General features: G+C 40.8%; 2 protein-coding genes across 3 annotated transcripts in view; both read right to left on the reverse strand.

The window, feature by feature from the left end:
* The window catches only part of npb (neuropeptide B), a 1285-nt gene extending 1022 nt beyond the window's left edge, over positions 1–263 (reverse strand). The window contains exon 1 of the mRNA XM_061987771.2: positions 1–263. This exon is cut by the window's left edge and continues 32 nt beyond it. Within this exon, the coding sequence (XP_061843755.1) occupies positions 1–208 (208 nt within the window). The 5' untranslated portion in view covers positions 209–263.
* Positions 264–12279: 12016 nt separating this feature from the next.
* sgsh (N-sulfoglucosamine sulfohydrolase (sulfamidase)) overlaps positions 12280–23077 on the reverse strand; it is a 36494-nt gene continuing 25696 nt past the window's right edge. Inside the window, exons 8-9 of one of the 2 annotated variants that reach the window (XM_061988069.2) lie at positions 22371–22588; positions 12280–12963 (exon numbers count right to left, since the gene is read on the reverse strand). In XM_061988069.2, the coding sequence (XP_061844053.2) occupies positions 12780–12963; positions 22371–22588 (402 nt within the window). In that variant the 3' untranslated portion in view covers positions 12280–12779. The remainder of the gene's footprint in view (positions 12964–22370; positions 22589–23077) is intronic. The other variant, XM_061988070.2, reaches the window with a different exon arrangement.

Consider the following 23077-nt stretch of genomic DNA (forward strand, 5'->3'; position numbering starts at 1 on the left):
TGTCCTCTCCGTCCATCAACGTCTCTTGGGACTCGGACCTGCGCACGTAAGGCGACCTCCTGATGCCGGAGAGCAGACCGGAGGCGCGCCCCACGGAGTAGTAGGTGGGTCCGGTGGACTGCTTGTACCAAGCCTGCGTGGACTGACAGGAGAGGAGCAAAGACGCTCCCACGACCACCACAGCAAAGCTGAAGGACTTCTCCATCATGTCTGCGACGCGTTGCTCGTCCTTCCTCCGCGTCTTGCTTTATACCAAAACTTTAATCACGTGACTCTTACGTGCGTGTAAAAGGACAATTGGAAAGGGATCCCTCTGAGACTGCAGAGTGTGCGTGTGTCACATATGTACGTCATGCGCTCCAAGTGACGTCATCAAATAAAGAAGGTACCAGTATTGTATTTGTTGTAAATGTGTCGATACACAAAGTTGATATTGTTTTATTGATATGTTGGTAGAAGTGACATTTTTTCTTGATTTATTTTGGGTAAAAAGTTGTCATATAAGTGAACAATTGTATTCAATCTTTATCAATCAATCTTTATTTATATAGCCCTAAATCACAAGTGTCTCAAAGGGCTGCACAAGCCACAACGACATCCTCGGTACAAAGCCCACATACGGGCAAGGAAAAACTCACCCCAGTGGGACGTCGATGTGAATGACTATGAGAAACCTTGGAGAGGACCGCATATGTGGGTAACCCCCCCCCCTCTAGGGGAGACCGAAAGCAATGGATGTCGAGTGGGTCTGACATAATATTGTGAGAGTCCAGTCCATAGTGGATCCAACATAATAGTAAGAGTCCAGTCCATAGTGGGGCCAGCAGGACACCATCCCGAGCGGAGACGGATCAGCAGCGTAGAGATGTTCCCAGCCGATGCACAGGCGAGCGGTCCACCCCGGGTCCCGACTCTGGACAGCCAGCACTTCATCCATGGCCACCGGACCTGTGCCCCCCCCCCCCCTCAAAGAAAAGGGGAGCAGAGGAGAAAAGAAAAGAAACGGCAGATCAACTGGTCTAACAGGGGGGCTATTTAAAGGCTAGAGTATACAAATGAGTTTTAAGATGGGACTTAAATGCTTCTACTGAGGTAGCATCTCTAATTGTTACCGGGAGGGCATTCCATAGTACTGGAGCCCGAATAGAAAACGCTCTATAGCCCGCAGACTTTTTTTGGGCTCTGGGAATCACTAATAAGCCGGAGTTCTTTGAACGCAGATTTCTTGCCGGGACATATGGTACAATGCAATCGACAAGATAGGACGGAGCTAGACCGTGTAGTATTTTATACGTAAGTAGTAAAACCTTAAAGTCACATCTTAAGTGCACAGGAAGCCAGTGCAGGTGAGCCAGTATAGGCGTAATATGATCAAACTTTCTTGTTCTTGTCAAAAGTCTAGCAGCCGCATTTTGTACCAACTGTAATTTTTTAATGCTAGACATAGGGAGACCCGAAAATAATACGTTACAGTAGTCGAGACGAGACGTAACGAACGCATGAATAATGATCTCAGCGTCGCTAGTGGATAAAATAGAACGAATTTTATTTTATTTTATTGTTGATATGTTCACATGATATCACACTATATTCACATCAGTGTTGTCCCGATACCAATATTTTGGTACCGCTACCAAAATGTATTTCGATACTTTTCTAAATAAAGGGGACCACAAAAAAATTGCATTAATGGCTTTATTTTAACAAAGGTGTGACAAATGGTTACATGATCTTGTATACATGGTGTTTACGTGACGTCACACATCCGGGTTATCCCGGGTCATCCGCCATCTTGGGAGGCAAACAAAACACACCTGGCCTAGTTGACACGCTTCACGATTACCGTATTTTCCGCACTATAAGGCGCACCTAAAAACCACAATTTTTCTCAAAAGCTGACAGTGCGCCTTATAACCCGGTGCGCTTTATTACGATTCATTTTCATAAAGTTTCGGTCTCGCAACTTCGGTAAACAGCCGCCATCTTTTTTCCCGGTAGAACAGGAAGCGCTTCTTCTTCTACGCAAGCAACCGCCAAGGAAAGCACCCGCCCCCATAGAACAGGAAGCGCTTCACCCGCCCCCGGAAGAAGAAGAAAAAACGCGCGGATATCACCGTACGTTTCATTTCCTGTTTACATCTGTAAAGACCACAAAATGGCTCCTACTACGCGACAAGGATCCGGTTCATAAAAAGACGCAATCTCTCCATCCGCACACGGATTACTACCGTATTTCACAGCAACTGATATTCCTGTGAACCGCACTGTGGAACGGGAGCACGTACGGTGAATATTCGCACCACAGGGAATGAGAAGTCATCCTTCACTGTGGTTCTAGCTTGCCATGCTAACTTCCACCCATGGTGATATTCAAAAGGAAGACCTTGCCAAAAGAGACCTTTCCAGCCGGCGTCATCATAAAAGCTAACTCGAAGGGATGGATGGATGAAGAAAAGATGAGCGAGTGGTTAAGGGAAGTTTACGCGAAGAGGCCGGGTGGCTTTTTTCACACAGCTCCGAAGGCGAACACACCTTCACTAAGACGGGCAGATAGCGCCGGTCGACATACGCCAACATCTGCCAGTGGATCGTAAATGCCTGGGCAGATAGTTTCGGTCACAACTGTGGTCCGAGCTTTCCGGAAGGCAGGATTCACAGAACTGCTGCACAACAACAGCGACACTGAATCCGATGACTTCGACGAGGCGGAGCCGGCCATTTTTGGATCCCACGCTTGCGCAACTTTTCAATTCGGACACCGAAGACGAAGAATTCGAAGGATTTACGAATGAAGAATAACTTCAGAAGGTGAGCGCTATGTTTATTTTGTGTGTTGTGACATTAACGTTCGAGCAACATTATGTTGCTATTTATTGCTCTACACCATTTTGAATTTTACTATGTTTGTGATTGCACATTTGCGTACATTTTGGGACAGAGTTGTTAGAACGCTGGTTTTCAATATATTATTAAAGTTTGACTGAACTATCTGACTGTTTTTTTGACATTCACTTTAGCGCAGCGTTTTTTTGACATTCACTTTAGCGCAGCGTAGGCGCGGCTTATAGTCCGGGGCAGCTTATTGGTGGACAAAATTATGAAATATGTAATTCATAGAAGGTGCGGCTAATAATCCGGTGCGCCTTATAGTGCGGAAAATACGGTATTGACAATAGCTTCGAGCAAACACTGGTGAAAGGCGCATAATGGTTATTTCCTGTTGGGTGAATGGATGTACAAATCGACGGGATGGATCAGTGCAGCGAGGATTTTTCAGTATTCCTAAAATTAGACACAACGAAGGAGAACAGACAAGGAAAATCAGCGAGGAGAGACGACGCTTGTGGTTGGCAAGCATCAACAGGAAAGAGGAGCCATCTCAACATTCCAAAATATGTTCTGATCACTTTGTAACAGGTAGGATTACGTCTCAATCTGTTTATTAAACATTTTAGAACGATGTATTGTTTATTTTTTTTGTCAATTTGCTATTCTCGAAGCCCTTTATGGGATGGACCACGAAAGCGAAAGCCCCCCCCCCCTCAGGATATATAGCGCCCATCTCAGCCCAGGTTGCTTGTACACGTAATGAGTTGTAGATCTCAATGGATAAAATATTTAGGTATCAACCTTGTCATAAGTTAGAGGAGTCCGACGTGTCCTCGCTAAACACATGGTTTTAATGTACGTTATATATACATACCCTGCCCACTACAAGCACTTTCTCGTTTGCAGTCATGCTTTTAACGTCGCTGACCCATCCGTTAATAAACTGGTTGTACGCCTCCAGAGACTTGAATGCCCTCAATTCCTCCATTGTATAGGCACTGGTGTAATTGACGAGGTAGTTCAAAATGTCTATGTACGTTATGGCCGGGAGGCATTTGTGGTCATACGTGAAACTTTGTTTCGGCACTTCGTATGGGTCAACGCCTATGCATTGTGTCTTCTGGTTGTATCTTTCCAACGTCTGGTTGTCCAAGCCTTCTTTATACTTCTTTTTTGCTGGTTTCTCGGCCATTATGCATACGTTTGTGAACGGGTTCGATGAATTTGCTGATGTTGTACCGGTGCGCTTGCCTTTTAAAATGGCGGATCGCGCGGAGCATCATGGGAAATCAGTCGGGCGTGAAAACTATGTATTGTTGTATTCATATTCGTGTTGTAACTTGTCCCGATACCAATATTTTGGTTCCGGTATCAAAACGTATTTCAATACTTTTCAATACTTTTTGATACTTATAAAATAAAAGGTGGCCACAAAAAAATTGCATTTTTGGCTTTATTTCAACCCAAAAAATCTTAGGGTACATTAAACATATGTTTATTATTGCAAGTTTGTCCTTAAATAAAATAGTGAACATACTAGATAACTTACCATACCATACCATACCATACCAACTTTATTTATAAAGCCCTTTAAAAACAAGCACAGTTGAAAAACAAAGGGCTGTACACCACAAAGAAATAGAGGCAAAGGACAGACTAAAAAATAACATTTAAAACAGAAATAAAAATACACAATTAAAAAGCAAATATAAATTACCCTAAGAACAGTTTGTTAGATAAAAACAGTTTAAAAGTTAAAAACAGTTCAAAAAGTTAAAAGCTAAAAACAGTTCAAAGTCTCATGCTGGGTTAAAAGCCAGTGAATAAAAATGGGTTTTAAGAAGGGTCTTGAAAATAGCCAAAGAAGGGGCCTGTCTCACATGGAGAGGGAGATCGTTCCAGAGTTTGGGACCCGCAACAGAGAAAGCTCTGTCCCCTCTGAGCTTGCGCTTTGTTTTGGGTACCTCCAGGATCAGCTGATCAGCTGACCTGAGGGACCGGGTGGGGGCATACAGATGGAGCAGCTCAGAGAGGTAAGGTGGGGCAACTTGTCTTTTAGTAGTAAGTAAACAAACGAAGGCTCCTAATTTAGTCTGCTGACGTATGCAGTAACATATTGTGCCATTTCTCATTCTATTTTGTCAACATTGTAAAGGACAAGCTGTAAAAATGTATTATTAATCCACTTGTTTATTTACTGTTAATATTTGGTTACTTTCTCTTTTAACATGCTCTATTTATACTTCTTTTAAAATGTAATAATCACTTATTCTTCTGTTCTTTGATACTTTAGATTAGTTTTGGATGATTCCACAAATTTGGGTATCAATCCAATACCAAGTAATCCCAGGATCATACATTGGTCATATTCAAAGTCCTCATGTGTCCAGGGACATATTTCCTGAATTTATAAACATAATATAAATTAAAGCTGCAAGCAGCGATGGACGGGACCGACTTTGACGGCACATAAAATCCAAACCGGAGCAGTAATTAAAACTCTTTCGTCAACTTTTAATCAGAAGGGTTAATAATGCTCATTGTCATTTCTGTATTATTTTTTATTTTTCGCTAACTGCTTATTTGCTATTACTTTTACCATCATATTTGTACATGTCATATTTGCTGATGTTGCTCTATTGTTGTTGTTGTTGTTGTTTGCTGTTGTTGTTTTTGTCTCTCTGTCTAATCCCCCTCTTGTCCCCACAATTTCCCCCTCTGTCTTCTTTTTTGTTCTCTTTCTATCCCCTCCTGCTCCGGCCCGGCTGCACTAAATGATAATATAAATACATTTAATAAAGTCAAATACAAATAAGGCAACAAGAGAAGTATCCTACACTTCAAAAAAAAAAAAAAAAAAAAAAAAAAAAAAGAGGAGATAATGTTTGAAAAAAGGTGACCGCTTTTTACAAAACTTTTGTTTTGAAGGGGGAATTGCAAACTTCCTGTTGATTTTTGCTGGGGGTTGTCAATATATGAAATGTAGGTCTAAGTGAGACCTACATAGAGGTTTCATGTCTCTAAGACATTCCTACTGGAAGTTACAGGCAGTTTTGTCTGAGTTTTCTTCCTAGGAGCAGTTGTGTCTGTGTTTTCTTCCTAGGGGGCGCTAGAGCGCAATTTTGAGTTTTGGGGTTGGTTTTTTTTTATGAGAGCGCAATTTTTGCCAGTCCTGATGTGTGTATCCAGTTGGTGAGTTTTGAAGGATGTTAAGGGGGTCAAATTACAGCTCAAAGAGGCAAAAGTGACTGTTTTTACTAAACGTTTGTTTTGAAGGGGGAATTGCCAACTTCCTGTTGATTTTTGCTGAAAGATGTCAGTGTAGGAAATGTAGGTCTAAGTGAGACCTACATAGAGGTTTTTGTTTCATGTCTCTACGACATTCTTACTGGGAGTTAGAGGCAGTTTTGTCTGTGTTTTCTTCCTAGGGGGCGCTAGGGCGCAATTTTGAGTTTTGGGGCTAGGTTTTTTGATTAGATCGCAATTTTCGCCAGTCCTGTCAAATTTGGTATGTTTTGAAGCATGTTAAGGGCGGAATAATAATAATAAAACCTTACAATTACAATAGGGTCCTCTGTCCCAAAGGGACATTGTGGTCCCTAATTTAAAAAAAACAAGTTCTGCTTGTAAGTACTCTGTGTGCGCGCACTGCCGAATATGCTCCTCTGCTCGTAAAACCAGCAATGACACGACGTGACGACGACGGGGGCGGTGGTGTGGTGGACCGGTTCTTTTTAGAGGCGGTATAGTACCGAATATGATTAATTAGTATCGCGGTAGGGCAGCACGGTGGGGGTTAGTGCATCTGCCTCACAATACGAAGGTCCTGAGTAGTCCTGGGTTCAATCCCGGGCTCGAGATCTTTCTGTGTGGAGTTTGCATGGTCTCCCCGTGACTGCGTGGGGTCCCTCCGGGTACTCCGGCTTCCTCCCACCTCCAAAGACATGCACCTGGGGATAGGTTGATTGGCAACACTAAATTGGCCCTAGTGTGAATGTTGTCTGTCTATCTGTATTGGCCCTGCGATGAGGTGGCAACTTGTCCAGGGTGTACTCCGCCTTCCGCCCGATTGTAGCTGAGATAGGCTCCAGTGCCCCCCGCGACCCCGAAGGGAATAAGCGGTAGAAAATGGATGGATGGATGGGAGTATCGCGGTACTATACTAATACCGGTATACCGTACAACCCTAATTCATATATAAGCAGGTAGTTCTGTACATCTTTGGTTTATTCTGAGTCTAGTCATGAAGAACTATTACGATCCCAACATCATTGAAGAATGTTGAAATGTAAATTATGTCAAGATAAAAGTATCGCTATCAGTATTGACTTGTATCCTACACTTCTCTTTTGTAAAGTAAATCTGAACAGCCGATGGGCATCTACATCAACTATATGATTTGCCTGAGAAGCTTTACAGGACAAAAAAAAACAAAAAAAACAAAAAAAAAAAAAAAAAAAAAAAAAAAAAAAGTATTGACTTGTTATCTGATAACAACATTTGAAGTATCAATCATCACTTTCATCAAACATTTAAATGTAGTATATTTTAGTATGTACTTTTATGAAGTTCATTTACATGCAGTACATTTTAAGTATTTAAATGTTCAGCCATCAGTCCACATCTTGTATTTTAGAAAACTGTTGGATATGAAAAACGTTTTTAGTAACATCACACAAGTTTGATAGTTTCATTGCTTTAATTTAACTTGGTTTCATATTTTTATGTGTAATTTTTCAGCATGAAAACTTGTCAGCAAGTGTACATTCTTTTATGGAAATTGTTGCGTTTGGACCAGTTGTTCCTCCCAGGGAATTCAAGTTGCTGGCCACTCCCAAGCTCTTTTATGACACGTAAAGCTGAGTAGAAGAACCACCAGAGACAGAATAGGTATTTTGTAATTTTTTTTCCAAAGTCTTGGAAATAGAATGAGACCAGTCCAGCACAGAACATTCAATCGTGCAGCTCAGATGGTCTGCCCTAAAATATGGAAACCTTCTCTTCTATAAAGTGTCTCTCGCTCCCACCCTCGTTGTCACTCTTTCCAGCCCAAACACATGCCCATTGTCCTCCTCAGCTGGGCACAGGAACAGATACGCAAAAGGAGTATCTGTCCTCCTTACATTCCTAAAGTCAAGGTTAGCACACAGTACTTGCAGACAACCAAAAGACCACAATTGGAAGAAGAACACTAGCTGTTTTGTAATATGACTATGAAAATAAAGAAGTAACACTTAAATACGGATATATGTAAATATCTGCCTCCGACAATATACTTACTAAAATTCACTACATTTAAATGTACTACACTTAAGTATTGTACATTAACAAATGTACACCTTAGTATATACATTAATGTACTTATGTGTAGGACATTTAAATGTACTACATGTCAGAGGTGGGACCAAGTCATTGTTTTGCAAGTCACAAGTAAGTCTCAAGTCTTTGCCCTCAAGTCCGAGTCAAGTCCCGAGTCAAGACAGGCAAGCCCCGAGTCAAGTCCAAAGTCAAGACTGGAAAGTCTCAAGTCAAGTCCTAAGTCCTGCATTTTGAGTTTCGAGTCCTTTCAAGTCCTTTTAACCACAGACTAATATATTAACACAGATTGTGTATGCTTTTCAAATGCTGTATTTATTTATTAAAACAAGTGCATTTTAAATTGCAGGAAAGAAAATTGTGCTGGCATTGCACTTTATAATAGCACTATTAACCAGTCATTTTAAACATTAACTCATTCCTTTACAGAACAAACACATTGAAAAATAAAGTGCAAATGTACTTATTTGTACAAAAGTGTTAACATTGAAAAAACATGACATATACGTGAACATAACAAAAAAGTTGTACTTTTTATATGTCAGGGCCCTATGCTGCATTGCATTTGCAAAAGACCAAATTAGCCAAGAGTCTGTCAGTCATTTGTGCACGATGGGGGCGTAGTATGATGCCACCATGGCTGAAAACTCGCTCCACTGGAGCACTGGAGGCAGGCACTGCCAAGACTCTCATGGCCACTCGGAACAGTGAAGGAAGAGTCTTCATGTTCAATGCCCAGAACAAAAGGGGGGAGAGAGTTGTTTTGGGTTGGTGCACTACTTGTAAGTGTATCTTGTGTTTTTTATGTTGATTTAATTAAAAAAAGAAAAGAAAAAAAAATTATTTCTTGTGCGGCCCGATACCAATCGATCCACGGACCAGTACCGGGCCGCGGCCCGGTGGTTGGGGACCACTGAGGTAAACAACCAACAGTATGTCAGAAAGCTAGCTAAAACGGTACACATATTCATAATATAGTATACATTTTAACTGACCTTTATTTTACTATTTTTGTCTTTTTTTTAGGTGGCTAAAATACGCGGTGCTGCTGACCGCCGTCTAACGTTACGTGTGATATATTGACTAACGTAACCCTGCTTAAAAAAAAATCACTGAACAAAAAGTATGAATAAGGTAGTGAACTGCAACAGATTCCCGTGTTTGCAATAACGTTATAACGTTAGCAGTGAGTTTACAGCCTCACTGATTTAACTACACAGCAAATAAAAGTCACGTTACTTAGCCAATAAACGTTATCTTACATTCAAAACTTACCGTTCTTTGTGCAACTTCAAATGCCGGACGAAGTTGGAAGTTGTTGCCTCTCCATCAGTAATTTTCGAACCGCATGTGTTGCATACTGCAAACCGTTTTGTGTTGACCACCTCGTAATTTTTATACCCAAACAAAATTATTTTAGGTATCATTTTTTTGTTCACTGGCGTGTGGTTTGGACATGTCTTCTTCGTTGGTTGTCCTGCAATTTGATTGGATGAATGCTGTGTGATGAAAACAAAGTAGATCTAATTTGATTGGCTGTTGTACTGAGACCACACCAGCTGACACACGCAACGCTGATAGACAAGTACACAATGAAAAATACGGAGCGCTCCCGAATAACTTTTTCATCTTTGGGTTTTGGGGAAAGTAGCAAGTCGTGTCAAGTCATGTCAATTCAAAAGGCTCAAGTCCAAGTGAAGTCACAAGTCATTGATGTTAAAGTCTAAGTCGAGTTGCAAGTCTTTTTACATTTTGTCAAGTCGAGTCTAAAGTCATCAAATTCATGACTCGAGTCTGACTCGAGTCCAAGTCATGTGACTCGAGTCCACACCTCTGCTACATGTACATTAAGCACTACCCAGTACTGTATATTTACTTATAGTACATTCAAATGTAGTACTTAAATGTGTAATGGCCATAGGGGTCCATCGATGTGTATATGTATAATAAATTGCCAGTCACAATTAACTTGTGCTCAGCTGGGAAAATAAATATATATATACACTTATTATGTCATCCATTTACTTATTATGAACTGCTACCGGCGTATTAAATAATCTTGCTATTATTAAATATGTAACATGTGGGGATATAAAAAGCATCCGGTGCTATCAGACTGAGCGGAAGCGGAAATTGACGTCACAAACCATCTGGAGCACCTGTCAGACCCTGTGTTTTTGCTACGGAGCCACTTCAAGGAAGCATCCTCATTGTTGACCTTTTTTGTGGACTTACCATTGGCCTGTGGAGAACCGGGACAACAGAGACCCTTTCCAGGAGGACTTTGAGTTGGATGCGCAGACGCGGTACTGTGAGTACGCAGCTGCGGCTTCCAAACATTTGATCGCTTGCTTGTACGTGCATGCCGCTATGTGCATGTCACGTACGTAACTTTGGGGAAATATATGTGCTTTATTAACTTTGGGGAGGTGAACTGCACTTTGGGCGGTGGGATTGAGTGTGTTGTGCAGGTGTTTGAGTTATATTAGTGTGTTATATGGACGGGAGGGGGAGGTGTTTGTTATGCAGGATTCATTTGTGGCATATTAAATATAAGCCTGGTTGTGTTGTGGCTAATAGTTATACATGTCTTGTTTATTTACTGTGTTAATCATTCCCAACTGAATATCAGGTCCCACCCGTGACTCCTTAATTTGCGTAGTGGCAGAGACACCCGGAGAACTTGGGTGCGTTTGTTACAAATGTACTACATTTAAATGTACACTACTTCATTAAAGTGTATGTAATCCACTTAAGTAATGTACATTTCTAATAGAGCATATTTTAGTATGTACGTAATATACAAAACCCAAAACCAGTGAAGCTGGCACGTTGTGTAAATGGTAAATAAAAACAGAATACAATGATTTGCAAATCCTTTTCAACTTATATTCAATTGAATAGACTGCAAAGACAAGATATTTTATGTTCACACTGAGAAACTTTTTTTTTTTTTTTTTTTTTTTTTGCAAATCATTAACTTAGAATTTGGCAGCAACACATTGCAAAAACGTTGGCACAGGGGCATTTTTACCACTGTGTTACATGGCCCTTCCTTTTAACAACACTCAGTAAACGTTTGGGAACTGAGGAGACCAATTTTTGAAGCTTTTCAGGTGGAATTCTTTCCCATTCTTGCTTGATGTACAGCTTAAGTTGTTCAACAGTCCGGGGTCTCCGTTGTGGTATTTTAGGCTTCATAATGCGCCACACATTTTCAATGGGAGACAGGTCTGGACTACAGGCAGGCCAGTCTAGTACCCGTACTCTTTTAAAACAAAGCCACGCTGTTGTAACACGTGCAGAATGTGGCTTTGCATTGTCTTGCTGAAATAAGCAGGGGCGTCCATGATAACGTTGCTTGGATGGCAACATATGTTGCTCCAAAACCTGTATGTACCTTTCAGCATCAAGGGTGCCTTCACAGATGTGTAAGTTACCCATGTCTTGGGCACTAATACACCCCCATACCATCACATATGCTGGCTTTTCAACTTTGTGCCTATAAGAATCCGGATGGTTCTTTTTCCTCTTTGTTTTGGAGGACACGACGTCCACAGTTTCCAAAAACAGAACACTTTTCCATTTTGCATCAGTCCATCTTAGATGAGCTCAAGCCCAGCGAAGCCAGCGGCATTTCTGGGTCTTGTTGATAAGTGGCTTTGGCTTTGCATAGTAGAGTTTTAACTTCAATCAATCAATCATCAGATGTAGCAACGAACTGTAGATAATGACAGTGGTTTTCTGAAGTGTTCCTGAGCCCATGTGGTGATATCCTTTACACACTGATGTCGCTTTTTGATGCAGTACCGCCTGAGGGATCCAAGGTCACGGGAATTCAATGTTACGTGCAGTGATTTCTCCAGATTCTCTGAACCTTTTGATGATATTACAGACCTTATATGGTGAAATCCCTAAATTCCTTGCAATAGCTCGTTGAGAAATGTTCTTAAACTGTTGGACAATTTTCTCACGCATTTGTTCACAAAGTGGTGACCCTCGCCCCATCCTTGTCTGTGAATGACTGAGCATTTCATGGAAGCTGCTTTTATACCCAATCATGGCACCCACCTGTTCCCAATTAGCCTGTTCACCTGTGGGATGTTCCAAATAAGTGTTTGATGAGAATTTCTCCACTTCCACAGTCTTTTTTTTGCCACTTGTGCCAGCCTTTTTTGAAACATGTTGCAGGCATCAAATTCCAAATGAGCTATTATTTGCAAAAAATAAAGTTTTCCAGTTCGAACGTTAAGTATCTTGTCTTTGCAGTCTATTCAACTGAATATAGGTTGAAGAGGATTTGCAGATCGTTGTATTCTGTTTTTATTTACGATTTACACAACGTGCCAACTTCACTGGTTTTGGGGTTTGTATATACTAAAATGTACTACTTTTAAATGTACTTCTAAAAAGTGTCCATCAATATATAATTCATTTCATAATGATTTATTGACATGCATATTGTGATACTCCACTGGAAAAATAAACACAAGTAAAATGTCATGTTGCTAGTCCTAATACACAAGTATGACACATGATTCAATAATAAAAATGTTAATATCATTACATGAATGAAATACGATTATTTTAAGAGCAATATAAATGCTCCTAATACAGTGTGTCAGTCATAACATTTACAGTTGGTTGTAGAGAGGCCTGCATTGTGGCTCCAGCTTGTCTTCCAGGATGAAGTCGGGCCCACACACCCACGGATCTCCGGTCTCCCACTGCCACTTCTGCAGACTTTGCTTCAAGACCTCCACAACTTTGATGTATGTACCATCTGATGCCAAATTCTTCCTTTCCAAAGGGTCTTTCCTGCATCACACATGTATTTGAATTAAGACATACTGTATATCGATATCTTTACATGCAGGTGCTGCTCAATAAGTTACAATATGACTCAAAAGTTGATTTATTTCAGTAATTTAATTCCAAAAGTAAAACGTGTATGTTATGTACATTGCACACAGACTGGCATATTTCAAATGTTTATTTATTTAAATGTTGATGATTATACCTGAAAACTAATGAAAACCGCAAAATTCAGTATTTCAGACAACTAGAATATGTCAGAGCTGGGCAAATATTTTGACCCAGAGGCCATATTGAGAGAAAAAATGTGTCTGGGGGGCCAATATGTATATGTGTATAAATGATGTATACACATTTAGCTGTAAAAATCTGCTGTACAGTATATGTGTTTGGGTCCCTATTTTTCAGGGACACTAATACCAAAAGTCACAACCTCTGATGGAATTCTAAAAAAGTTATGACAGACCACCTCAAAAAAACGGAACGGAATTTTACAGTTTTTACGGAATAGGACACCCAAAATGTACATGAAAATAAAGAAAGGGGGATTTACACTATTAACTATGAACAATAAAACACTGAATATTAACAACATACCGTATTTTCCGCACTATAAGGCGCACCTAAAAACCACACATTTTCTCAAAAGCTGACAGTGCGCCTTATAACCCGGTGCGCTTTATTACGATTCATTTTCATAAAGTTTCGATCTCGCAACTTCGGTAAACAGCCGCCATCTTTTTTCCCGGTAGAACAGGAAGCGCTTCTTCTTCTACGCAAGCAACCGCCAAGGAAAGCACCCGCCCCCATAGAACAGGAAGCGCTTCTTCTTCTACTGTAAGCAACCACCCGCCCCCGGAAGAAGAAGAAAAAACGCGCGGATATCACCGTACGTTTCATTTCCTGTTTACATCTGTAAAGACCACAAAATGGCTCCTACTAAGCGACAAGGATCCGGTTCATAAAAAGACGCAATCTCTCCATCCGCACACGGATTACTACCGTATTTCACAGCAACTGATATTCCTGTGAACCGCACTGTGGAACGGGAGCATGTACGGTGAATATTCGCACCACAGGGAATGAGAAGTCATCCTTCACTGTGGTTCTAGCTTGCCATGCTAACTTCCACCCATGGTGATATTCAAAAGGAAGACCTTGCCAAAAGAGACCTTTCCAGCCGGCGTCATCATAAAAGCTAACTCGAAGGGATGGATGGATGAAGAAAAGATGAGCGAGTGGTTAAGGGAAGTTTACGCGAAGAGGCCGGGTGGCTTTTTTCACACAGCTCCGAAGGCGAACACACCTTCACTAAGACGGGCAGACAGCGCCGGACGACATACGCCAACATCTGCCAGTGGATCGTAAATGCCTGGGCAGATATTTCGGTCACAACTGTGGTCCGAGCTTTCCGGAAGGCAGGATTCACAGAACTACTGGACAACAACAGCGACACTGACTCCGATGACTTCTACGAGACGGAACCGGCCATTTTGCATCCCACGCTTGCGCAACTTTTCAATTCGGACACCGAAGACGAAGAATTCGAAGGATTTACGAATGAAGAATAACTTCAGAAGGTGAGCGCTATGTTTATTTTGTGTGTTGTGACATTAACGTTCGAGCAACATTATGTTGCTATTGCTCTACACCATTTTGAATTTTACTATGTTTGTGATTGCACATTTGCGTACATTTTGGGACAGAGTTGTTAGAACGCTGGTTTTCAATATATTATTAAAGTTTGACTGAACTATCTGACTGTTTTTTTGACATTCCCTTTAGCGCAGCGTAGGCGCGGCTTATAATCCGGGGCGGCTTATTGGTGGACAAAGTTATGAAATATGTAATTCATTGAAGGTGCGGCTAATAATCCGGTGCGCCTTATAGTGCGGAAAATACGGTATGAACCTCGCTCCTCTTTTACTTCTCAGACGAGCTCCTCGATAGTTGAGTATCTATTACAATCAAACAAAACACAAGAAAATGTAACAAAGAAACAACGGTAATAAACACCGACAATATGATATATTATCACTTTTATGCAGAAATTTGTTGTAAAAATGTTGCTTCCGCAAACTCGCCCACTCTGCTTTGTTCCTCGTCTGAGCTGCTGTGACGTAGATAACCGTAATAACTCCTATAACACTCAAAACCACAGATTTCAACCATTGGAAATGTTGTTTAGTTCAAGACTTACGGTCATTTAAAAACAGCACTGCACATCATAATGGCGGCGACAGTTTTGATCTTAAAGGTCTAAAAAGAATTATGTAGAACGTCCGGCGGCTCGGATTGAAAATCTTAATGGGCCGCATGTGGCCTGCGGGCCATATTTTGTCTAGGTCTGGAATATGAGGTCAGGCGAGCCAATTAAGGACAGGTATACCATGGTCCTTAAACCAGGTACTGGTAGTTTTGGCACTGTGTGCAGGTGTCATCTCCAGTTGAAAAATGAAATCTGCACATCCATAAAGTTGGTCTAAAGTGCTCAAAAACTTTTGGGTAGACTGCTGCACTGACCGTGGACTTCAGAAAACAGAGGGACCAACACCAGCAGATGACATGGCACCCCAAACCATCAGTGATGGAAACTTGATATAAAACATCCATCCATCCATTTTCTACCGCTTGTCCATTTTGGATACTCACTTGGGAGTCCCAAGTGAATATCCAAACACAGGACGCGTAAATGTCACATTCAACGTGAGGCCAGCTAGAAGGCCTTACTGACAACAACTCGTGATCTGACTGGCTCTCGCAATTATCTATCAACTGTATGTGCCCGTTCACTTACACAGCCAGCATTGTTGATTCTGAAGCCCTCCGGCAGATTTCGTACAGCATAGCAACATAAGCTCGCTGAATTCTGATTGGATACAAACTAAAACTAATAACATCACTGGAAGGAGCATAATATGACATGAAGAGAATATGACTAATTTTAGATATTTATCTTTAATTATGATTATGATTTCTGGTTATGTTAGGCCAGCAGAGAAGGCCTTGCTGGCCCTGACGACACACCACTGCTGCTTATACAAGACAGAAGTTTTTATAATATGTATATTGTCTCTCACACTGCACTGAAGATATGGTTTCAAGACTGGCACCTCTGCTTATTTTTAGAAGAAACTTTTATTTATTTTTTTTACTGGTGGGGCCACATGATTTTTATCAATGCCCCGCCCACTGTTGGCGCTTACATAATGCACCGCTCCTGGATGTATGTATCAGGGGAACTGCACTTATTTTGGAATTTTGCCTATCATTAACAATCATTATGAAAGACAAGAACACGCTTGTTTTTTTTTTTTCATGATTCTAAAGACAAAAAAAAAAACTTGCGAGTGGAAGTCACCATTGATGACTTCAAAGCCCACTAAACTAAACCATCAAAACCCTCCAACATTTTATATACACAGTGCAAGTATATGCAGTACAGGCCAAAAGTTTGAACACACCTTCTCATTCAATGGGTTTTATTTATTTTCATGACTATTTACATTGTAGATTGTCACTGAAGGCATCAAAACTATGAATGAACACATGTGGAGTTATGTACTTAACAAAAAAAGGTGAAAAAAATGAAAACATGTTTTATAGTCTAGTTTCTTCAAAATAGCCACCCTATGCTCTGATTACTGTTATGCACACTCTTGGCATTCTCTCGATGAGCTTCAAGCGGTAGTCACCTGAAAGGGTCTTCACTTCACAGGTGTCATAGTTTTGATGCCTTCAGTGACAATCTACAAGGTAAATGGTCATGAAAATAAAGAAAATGCATTGAAATGAGAAGGTGTGTCCAAACTTTTGGCCTGCACTGTATATAATGTAGTAGCAGACACATTCATAACAATATGTAATATGTACAATATTTACCGGTTATTTTAAGTATTACCGGAATTTATTTCCTCTGCACATTTATTTTGTACCATAGCATAGCACTTCCGACTTCCGGCAACACATGTGTGTTCCTGCTTCTTGAAACAAATGCGAGTATGTTCTAACTATGGCAGACTGGATAATAGAAGATGAAGACGACTATTTTTGTACAAATTATGATCTTTTTTAACTTGAATATACGGAGGGCGAACTGCTGGTTGGAGGAGCCTGACTCAGTGCAAATTTGGCGCCTGGAACCAAGCGATGCCGACATAAATGGCGTGCTTTCCCAAAATCAACCGGCAAAAAACATTACCGGCCACCTGGACCAAACGGACAAATGTCCAACATGTAAGCCACTTTAATATCGATCATGATACACGCAGCCCGTCATGCTTTTTATTTCATACGCTGTCGAGCTCGCTGTGCACAAACACGAAATGTGGGATAATACTTAACAGATACTGAAATATGATTGTTCATGTTTTTCAGTCAGGACAGATTGGTGTCTTATCGCATTGTGTTGTACATTATAAACCCAAAAGCAATTCAGCTGCTGACGCAGAAGATAGCTTACAGCTTATGCCATAGCAAGGCTATGCAAAGCTACTCCAGAAGTACAGTTCCTTAGTGTTCGCTCTTACAACAACAATGTCGCTACAACTTAGTTATTATGCAGGTTACGGAACGTAAATGAAGTATTGTTGGCGGTTTTTGGATGCCTTTTTAGAGTGATTTAGAGGCAGAATGGATTGCTCCCATTAGCTGCATTGCTAGCCACATAGAACAAGACGATAAGTACAAATTAGAATGCAAAATATCGATAAAATCGATATATCCCCTGGGCCTAGCGTACATTGAGGGCTGTGAACCTGAGGAAGGCCGCTGGACTAGATGTCATCCTGGGACGGGTGTTAAAGAACTGTGCAGATCAGCTGGCTGGAATCCTTACCAGGATTTTCAACCGGTCCCTACCTGTCTAAAATCATCCACTATAGTCCCTCTGCCAATGAAACCCCTCATTTCCAGCTTGAATGACTATCGGCTCGTGGTCAGGAAATGTTTTAAGAAACTGGTTCATAGTCACAGTACACCTTTTTGGTTTCTGGTTTTGACTCTCTTCAGTTTGCCTATAGGGGGAAGAGATCCACAGAGGACGCTGTGGCCACAACTCTTTATGTTGCATTATCACATCTGGAGCAGCGCGGGGGTTACGTCCAGATGCTCTTTGTGAACTAAAGGCTCGGCATTAAACACCATCTTCCACTGCAAACTGGTGAACAAACTCCAGGACTTGGGGTTTCTACACAGCACCTGCATGTGGATACGCAGCTTCCTCCAAGATCGAAAACATGATGAGCCACATTTGTTCCGAAGGTGCAACACGATGCCTCTCAAGATGGATAGGTCAAACACAGAGACTAAAATGTGACAATAAATATATTCTCTCTTCTCTGTAGCCTTTACACCCATGAACCTCTCTCACCACGGCAATACCACGGTCAGGTTTGTGGATGATTATCTCTGGAGGGGATGAGTCACACTATCAGGATGAGCTGTGGGCTTGGTGTAGCAAGAATAACCTGCCCCTAAACACAACAAAATCAATCAACCAATCAAAGTCTACTTATATAGCCCTTAATCACAGATGTCTCAAAGGGCTGCACAAGGACAACGACATCCTCAGCTCAGATCCCACACCAGGGCTTGAAAAAACTCAACCCAATGAAAACAACAAAAAACCTTGGAAGGGACCGCAGATGTGGGGATCGCTTCACTCTCACCTGGGCTGTCAAATGATTTAGATGGTTTAGAGCCGGCCCTTGTTGTGCTTTAATGAGAAGAGGATTCATTGCTGCAATATATGCAAACAACCTTGGTTTTATCTAAACTATTGTCGGGGTTTATTCTGAAGTAAAATTTGTCACAGAGTACACCATTTGGAGTGTACTCACTCTTCTTTGCATTGACTTGATGCGCTGACTGTATAACAACACACTGTTAGGTATGCTCATTGTATGTCAAGTCGGGACCTCAAAAAGCAGGAGACAGCAGGCAGCGTGCAGATTATCAGGTATTAAGTGTCCAAAAGTCCAAAATACAAACAAGAGTGCAGCTAGGTAAATGCACAGAAAAACACAGGGATGTTGTGCATGAAAGAAATTGCTGATAGAGAGCTAATAACAAACAAAAGCAAGAATCAAGGGTCCAGTAACCGTGCTGGTGACTCCAAACATCCATACGCAATGATCCCACAGTGACAGAGACATTTGACTGGCTTAAAAAGCCAGTCAAATGAAAAAAAAAATAATAATAATAAAATAAAATAAAAATAAAAATAAAATAATAAAAATAATAAAATAATAATAAAAAAATAAAAAAAATAGCAGCAGATGAAAATCATAATTACTAATCAAGACAGCGCCAAGCCACAGTGGGAAGCCAGTGCAGGAAGAACACAAACAGAACAGGGAGAGGAAACAAAATAAGAGCACAAGAAAGGAAGTCAGCCAAAAACACAGGAAAAAGACCTAAAAACTAAACAAAGAATGGCCTGGGCTAACAGATCATAGGACAAACACCTTTCAGGAAACCCTCCACACGAAGGTAAAGGAGCATCCATCCATCCATTCATTTTCTACCGCTTATTCCCTAAAATAAAAATAAATTGTGTGATTCATCTGCAATCATACAGAAATAATGCAATCATTTTTGTGATTAATCCAATGTACAGCTCTGATATATACACAAGAAAGCCTACGACTCAGTCCCACCCACGTGAATACTTGAGTGCCTAACGTCGACAGAAAGCTGAGAACCCTCATCAAGGGCTGTGAAAGACAACTCTGAAGGCTATCCTTAAGCCATTTGCACAGGTGAACATGTAACGTGGCATATTACAGGGAGATGTTCTGTTCCTGCTTCTGTTCTGTATAGACCCCTCAGTCAGATCATAACCAAGATTGGTTGTGGGTATCGGTTCTGAAGTGGAACAACAATTAGCCACCTCCTCTACACGGATGACGTCAAGCTGTATGCCAAGAGCAAGCGTGACGTCGACCCTGATTCACCAAAACAAAAATAAACAGCAAAGACATCTAAATGTAATTCGGACTAGACTTAGACATTAGACTTAGACAAACTTTAATGATCCACAAAGGAAATTGTTCCACACAGTAGCTCAGTTACAAAGGATGGAACATATAAGGATGTGAAGGATAATGCACTTCAAGGGCACAAAAAGAGGGCGAAAAAAAAAAGGTATGAAGTAGACTAAAATTATACCATAGATGAGTGTCGGCGAATGATATCTAGGTGAGGTAAGATGTTCAATCAAAAAGAGATTCAGCCTCAGATATATCACCCAATTCTCATGTCAAAGCGTCCAGGCAAGCTGAGGCCAAGCCCACTTCTCATACACTTCCAGAGACGCTGAGCTTTAGATGGGCTGGAAAAAGCAGAGCATTTAACCAACGATTGTCTAGTTTGGTTGCAGTGGAATAATCCACTTTATGTTCAACACTGTTTAATGCACTGTGACGCTACCATAATCAATGAGAAAAATGTCACGAATGCTGTTGCAAACATAGCTGATTCTGAACAAAAGTTGAACGCATTCTAGCGCATATTTAGTCAAATGTAAACATAAAAGCACACATTTGACTATTTAATTTTCATTTTTGACATTTAAAGGGAAGCTAAGCTTCCGTTGCATTCTTAGCGCAATCGCCACTTTTATTGAAGTCGTAGTGCCTGGTATCATATAGTTTCAGCATTCTCTGTAGTTATACTAAGTATAGAAGTAGTACATGGTTCCTGGTATTATATACAAAACCCAAAACCAGTGAAGTTGGCACGTTGTGTAAATTGTAAATAAAAACAGAATACAATGATTTACAAATCATTTTCAACCTATATTCAATTGAATAGACTGCAAAGACAAGATACTTAACGTTTGAACTGGTAAACTTTGTTATATATTGCAAATATTAGCTCATTTGAAATTTGATACCTCCAACATATTTAAAAAAAAGCTGGCACAGGTGGCAAAAAAGACTGAGAAAGTTGAGGAATGCTCATCAAATATTTATTTGGAACATCCCACAGGTGAACAGGCTAATTGGGAACAGGTGGGTGCCATGATTGGGTATAAAAGCAGCCTCCATTCTCTCATTCACAAACAAAGATGGGGCGAGGGTCACCACTGTGTGAACAAATGCGTGAGCAAATTGTCCAACAGTTTAAGAACAACATTTCTCAACGAGCTATTGCAAGGAATTTAGGGATTTCACCATACAAGGTCTGTAATATCATCAAAAGGTTCAGAGAATCTGGAGAAATCACTGCACGTAACATTGAATTCCCGTGACCTTGGATCCCTCAGGCGGTACTGCATCAAAAAGCGACATCAGTGTGTAAAGGATATCACCACATGGGCTCAGGAACACTTCAGAAAACCACTGTCAGTAACTACAGTTGGTCGCTACATCTGTAAGTGCAAGTTAAGACTCTACTATGCAAAGCCAATGTCATTTATCAACAAGACCCAGAAATGCAGCCGGCTTCGCTGGGCCTGAGCTCATCTAAGATGGACTGATGCAAAATGGAAAAGTGTTCTGTGGTCTGACGAGTCCACATTTCAGATTGTTTTGGAAATTGTGCACGTTGTGTCCTCCGGACCAAAGAGGAAAATGAACCATCGGGATTGTTTTAGGCGCAAAGTTCAAAAGCCAGCATCTGTGATGGTATGGTGGTGTATTGTATGGCATGGGTACCTTATACATCTATGAAGGCACCATTAATGCTGAAAGGTACATACAGGTTTTGGAGCAACATATGTTGCCATCCAAGCAACGTCTTTTTCATAGACGCCCCTGCTTATTTCAGCAAGACAATGCCAAGCCACATTCTGCACGTGTTACAACAGCGTGGTAAAAGAGTGGGGGTGCTAGACTGGCCTGCCTGTAGTCCAGACCTGCCTCCCATTGAAAATGTGTGGCGCATTATGAAGCCTAAAATACGACAACGGAGACTCCAGACTGTTAAACAACTTAAGCTGTACTTAAAGCAAAAATGGGAAAGAATTCTACCTGAAAAGCTTCAAAAATTGGTCTCCTCAGTTCCCAAATGCTTATTGAGTGTTGTTAAAAGGAAAGGCCATGTAACACAGGGGTAAAAATGCCCCTGTGCCAACTTTTTTGCAATGTGTTGCTGCCATTAAATTCTAAGTTAATGATTATTTGAAAAAAACAAACGAGTTTCTCAGTTCAAACATTAAATATCTTGTCTTTAAAGTCTATTCAATTGAATATAAGTTGAAAAAGATTTGAAAATCATTGTATTCTGTTTTTATTTTCGATTTACACAACGTGCCCACTTCACTGGTTTTGAGTTTTGTAGCACTATGGTATATAGTTTCAAGCGTTCTCTGTAGTAATATTAAGCATTAAAGTAGTAGTACCTACTATCATATACCGTAGTTCCCAGCGTTCTCTGTAGTAATACAAGGATTGAAGTAGCAGTACCTGGTATCGTATAGTTCCCAGCGTTCCCTGTAGTAATACTCGTTCAGAGTTTTGAACCAGTTTGTTGGTTGACTCAGTCTGGTGCGGTTTAGCAGGTCCTGAAAGGTGGCAGACACATAAAGGTCCTGGTCGATAGGAAATGGCATGCGATAGTGCAGGTTATGGAGGAGGTGATAGGCCCCTTGCTGGACAGAGCGAGTTGGGTAGTACATGGTTACCTGCATGTAAACACATATATTAGTAAACATCAAATACTAGATAGACTATGTCACAGATAAACTAGTGAGATCATAGAAAGAAAAGCTGTAGGGTAGACTATAGATAGACAAACTACATCCTAGGTAATGTAGATTAGATGGAGAAGATGGAATAGATGACAGATAAACTAGAATAGAATAGCTCAGTGATTCTCAAACTGTGGTACGTGCACCACTGGTGGTACGTGGGTTCCATCTCCATCCATCCATCCATCTTCTTCCGCTTATCTGAGGTCGGGTTCCATCTCGTGATATGCAAATAATCACTTGATTAAAGGGCAGTGTTTTATTTTCCTGTATTCAAACACAGTGTTACTGTTCAAACTGTGTGTAATGTTACAGTGCAAAAACAATAAATATACTTGTTAAATAAAACTTCTGCCTTGTTTTTAATGAAAACTTAGGCCTACTACGCCACTGTTGGTCATTATGGTGGCGGTATAGCTCGGT

This window comes from Nerophis lumbriciformis, linkage group LG27 (genome assembly GCF_033978685.3).
Source record: "Nerophis lumbriciformis linkage group LG27, RoL_Nlum_v2.1, whole genome shotgun sequence".
NCBI classification, from domain to species: Eukaryota; Metazoa; Chordata; class Actinopteri; order Syngnathiformes; family Syngnathidae; genus Nerophis; species Nerophis lumbriciformis.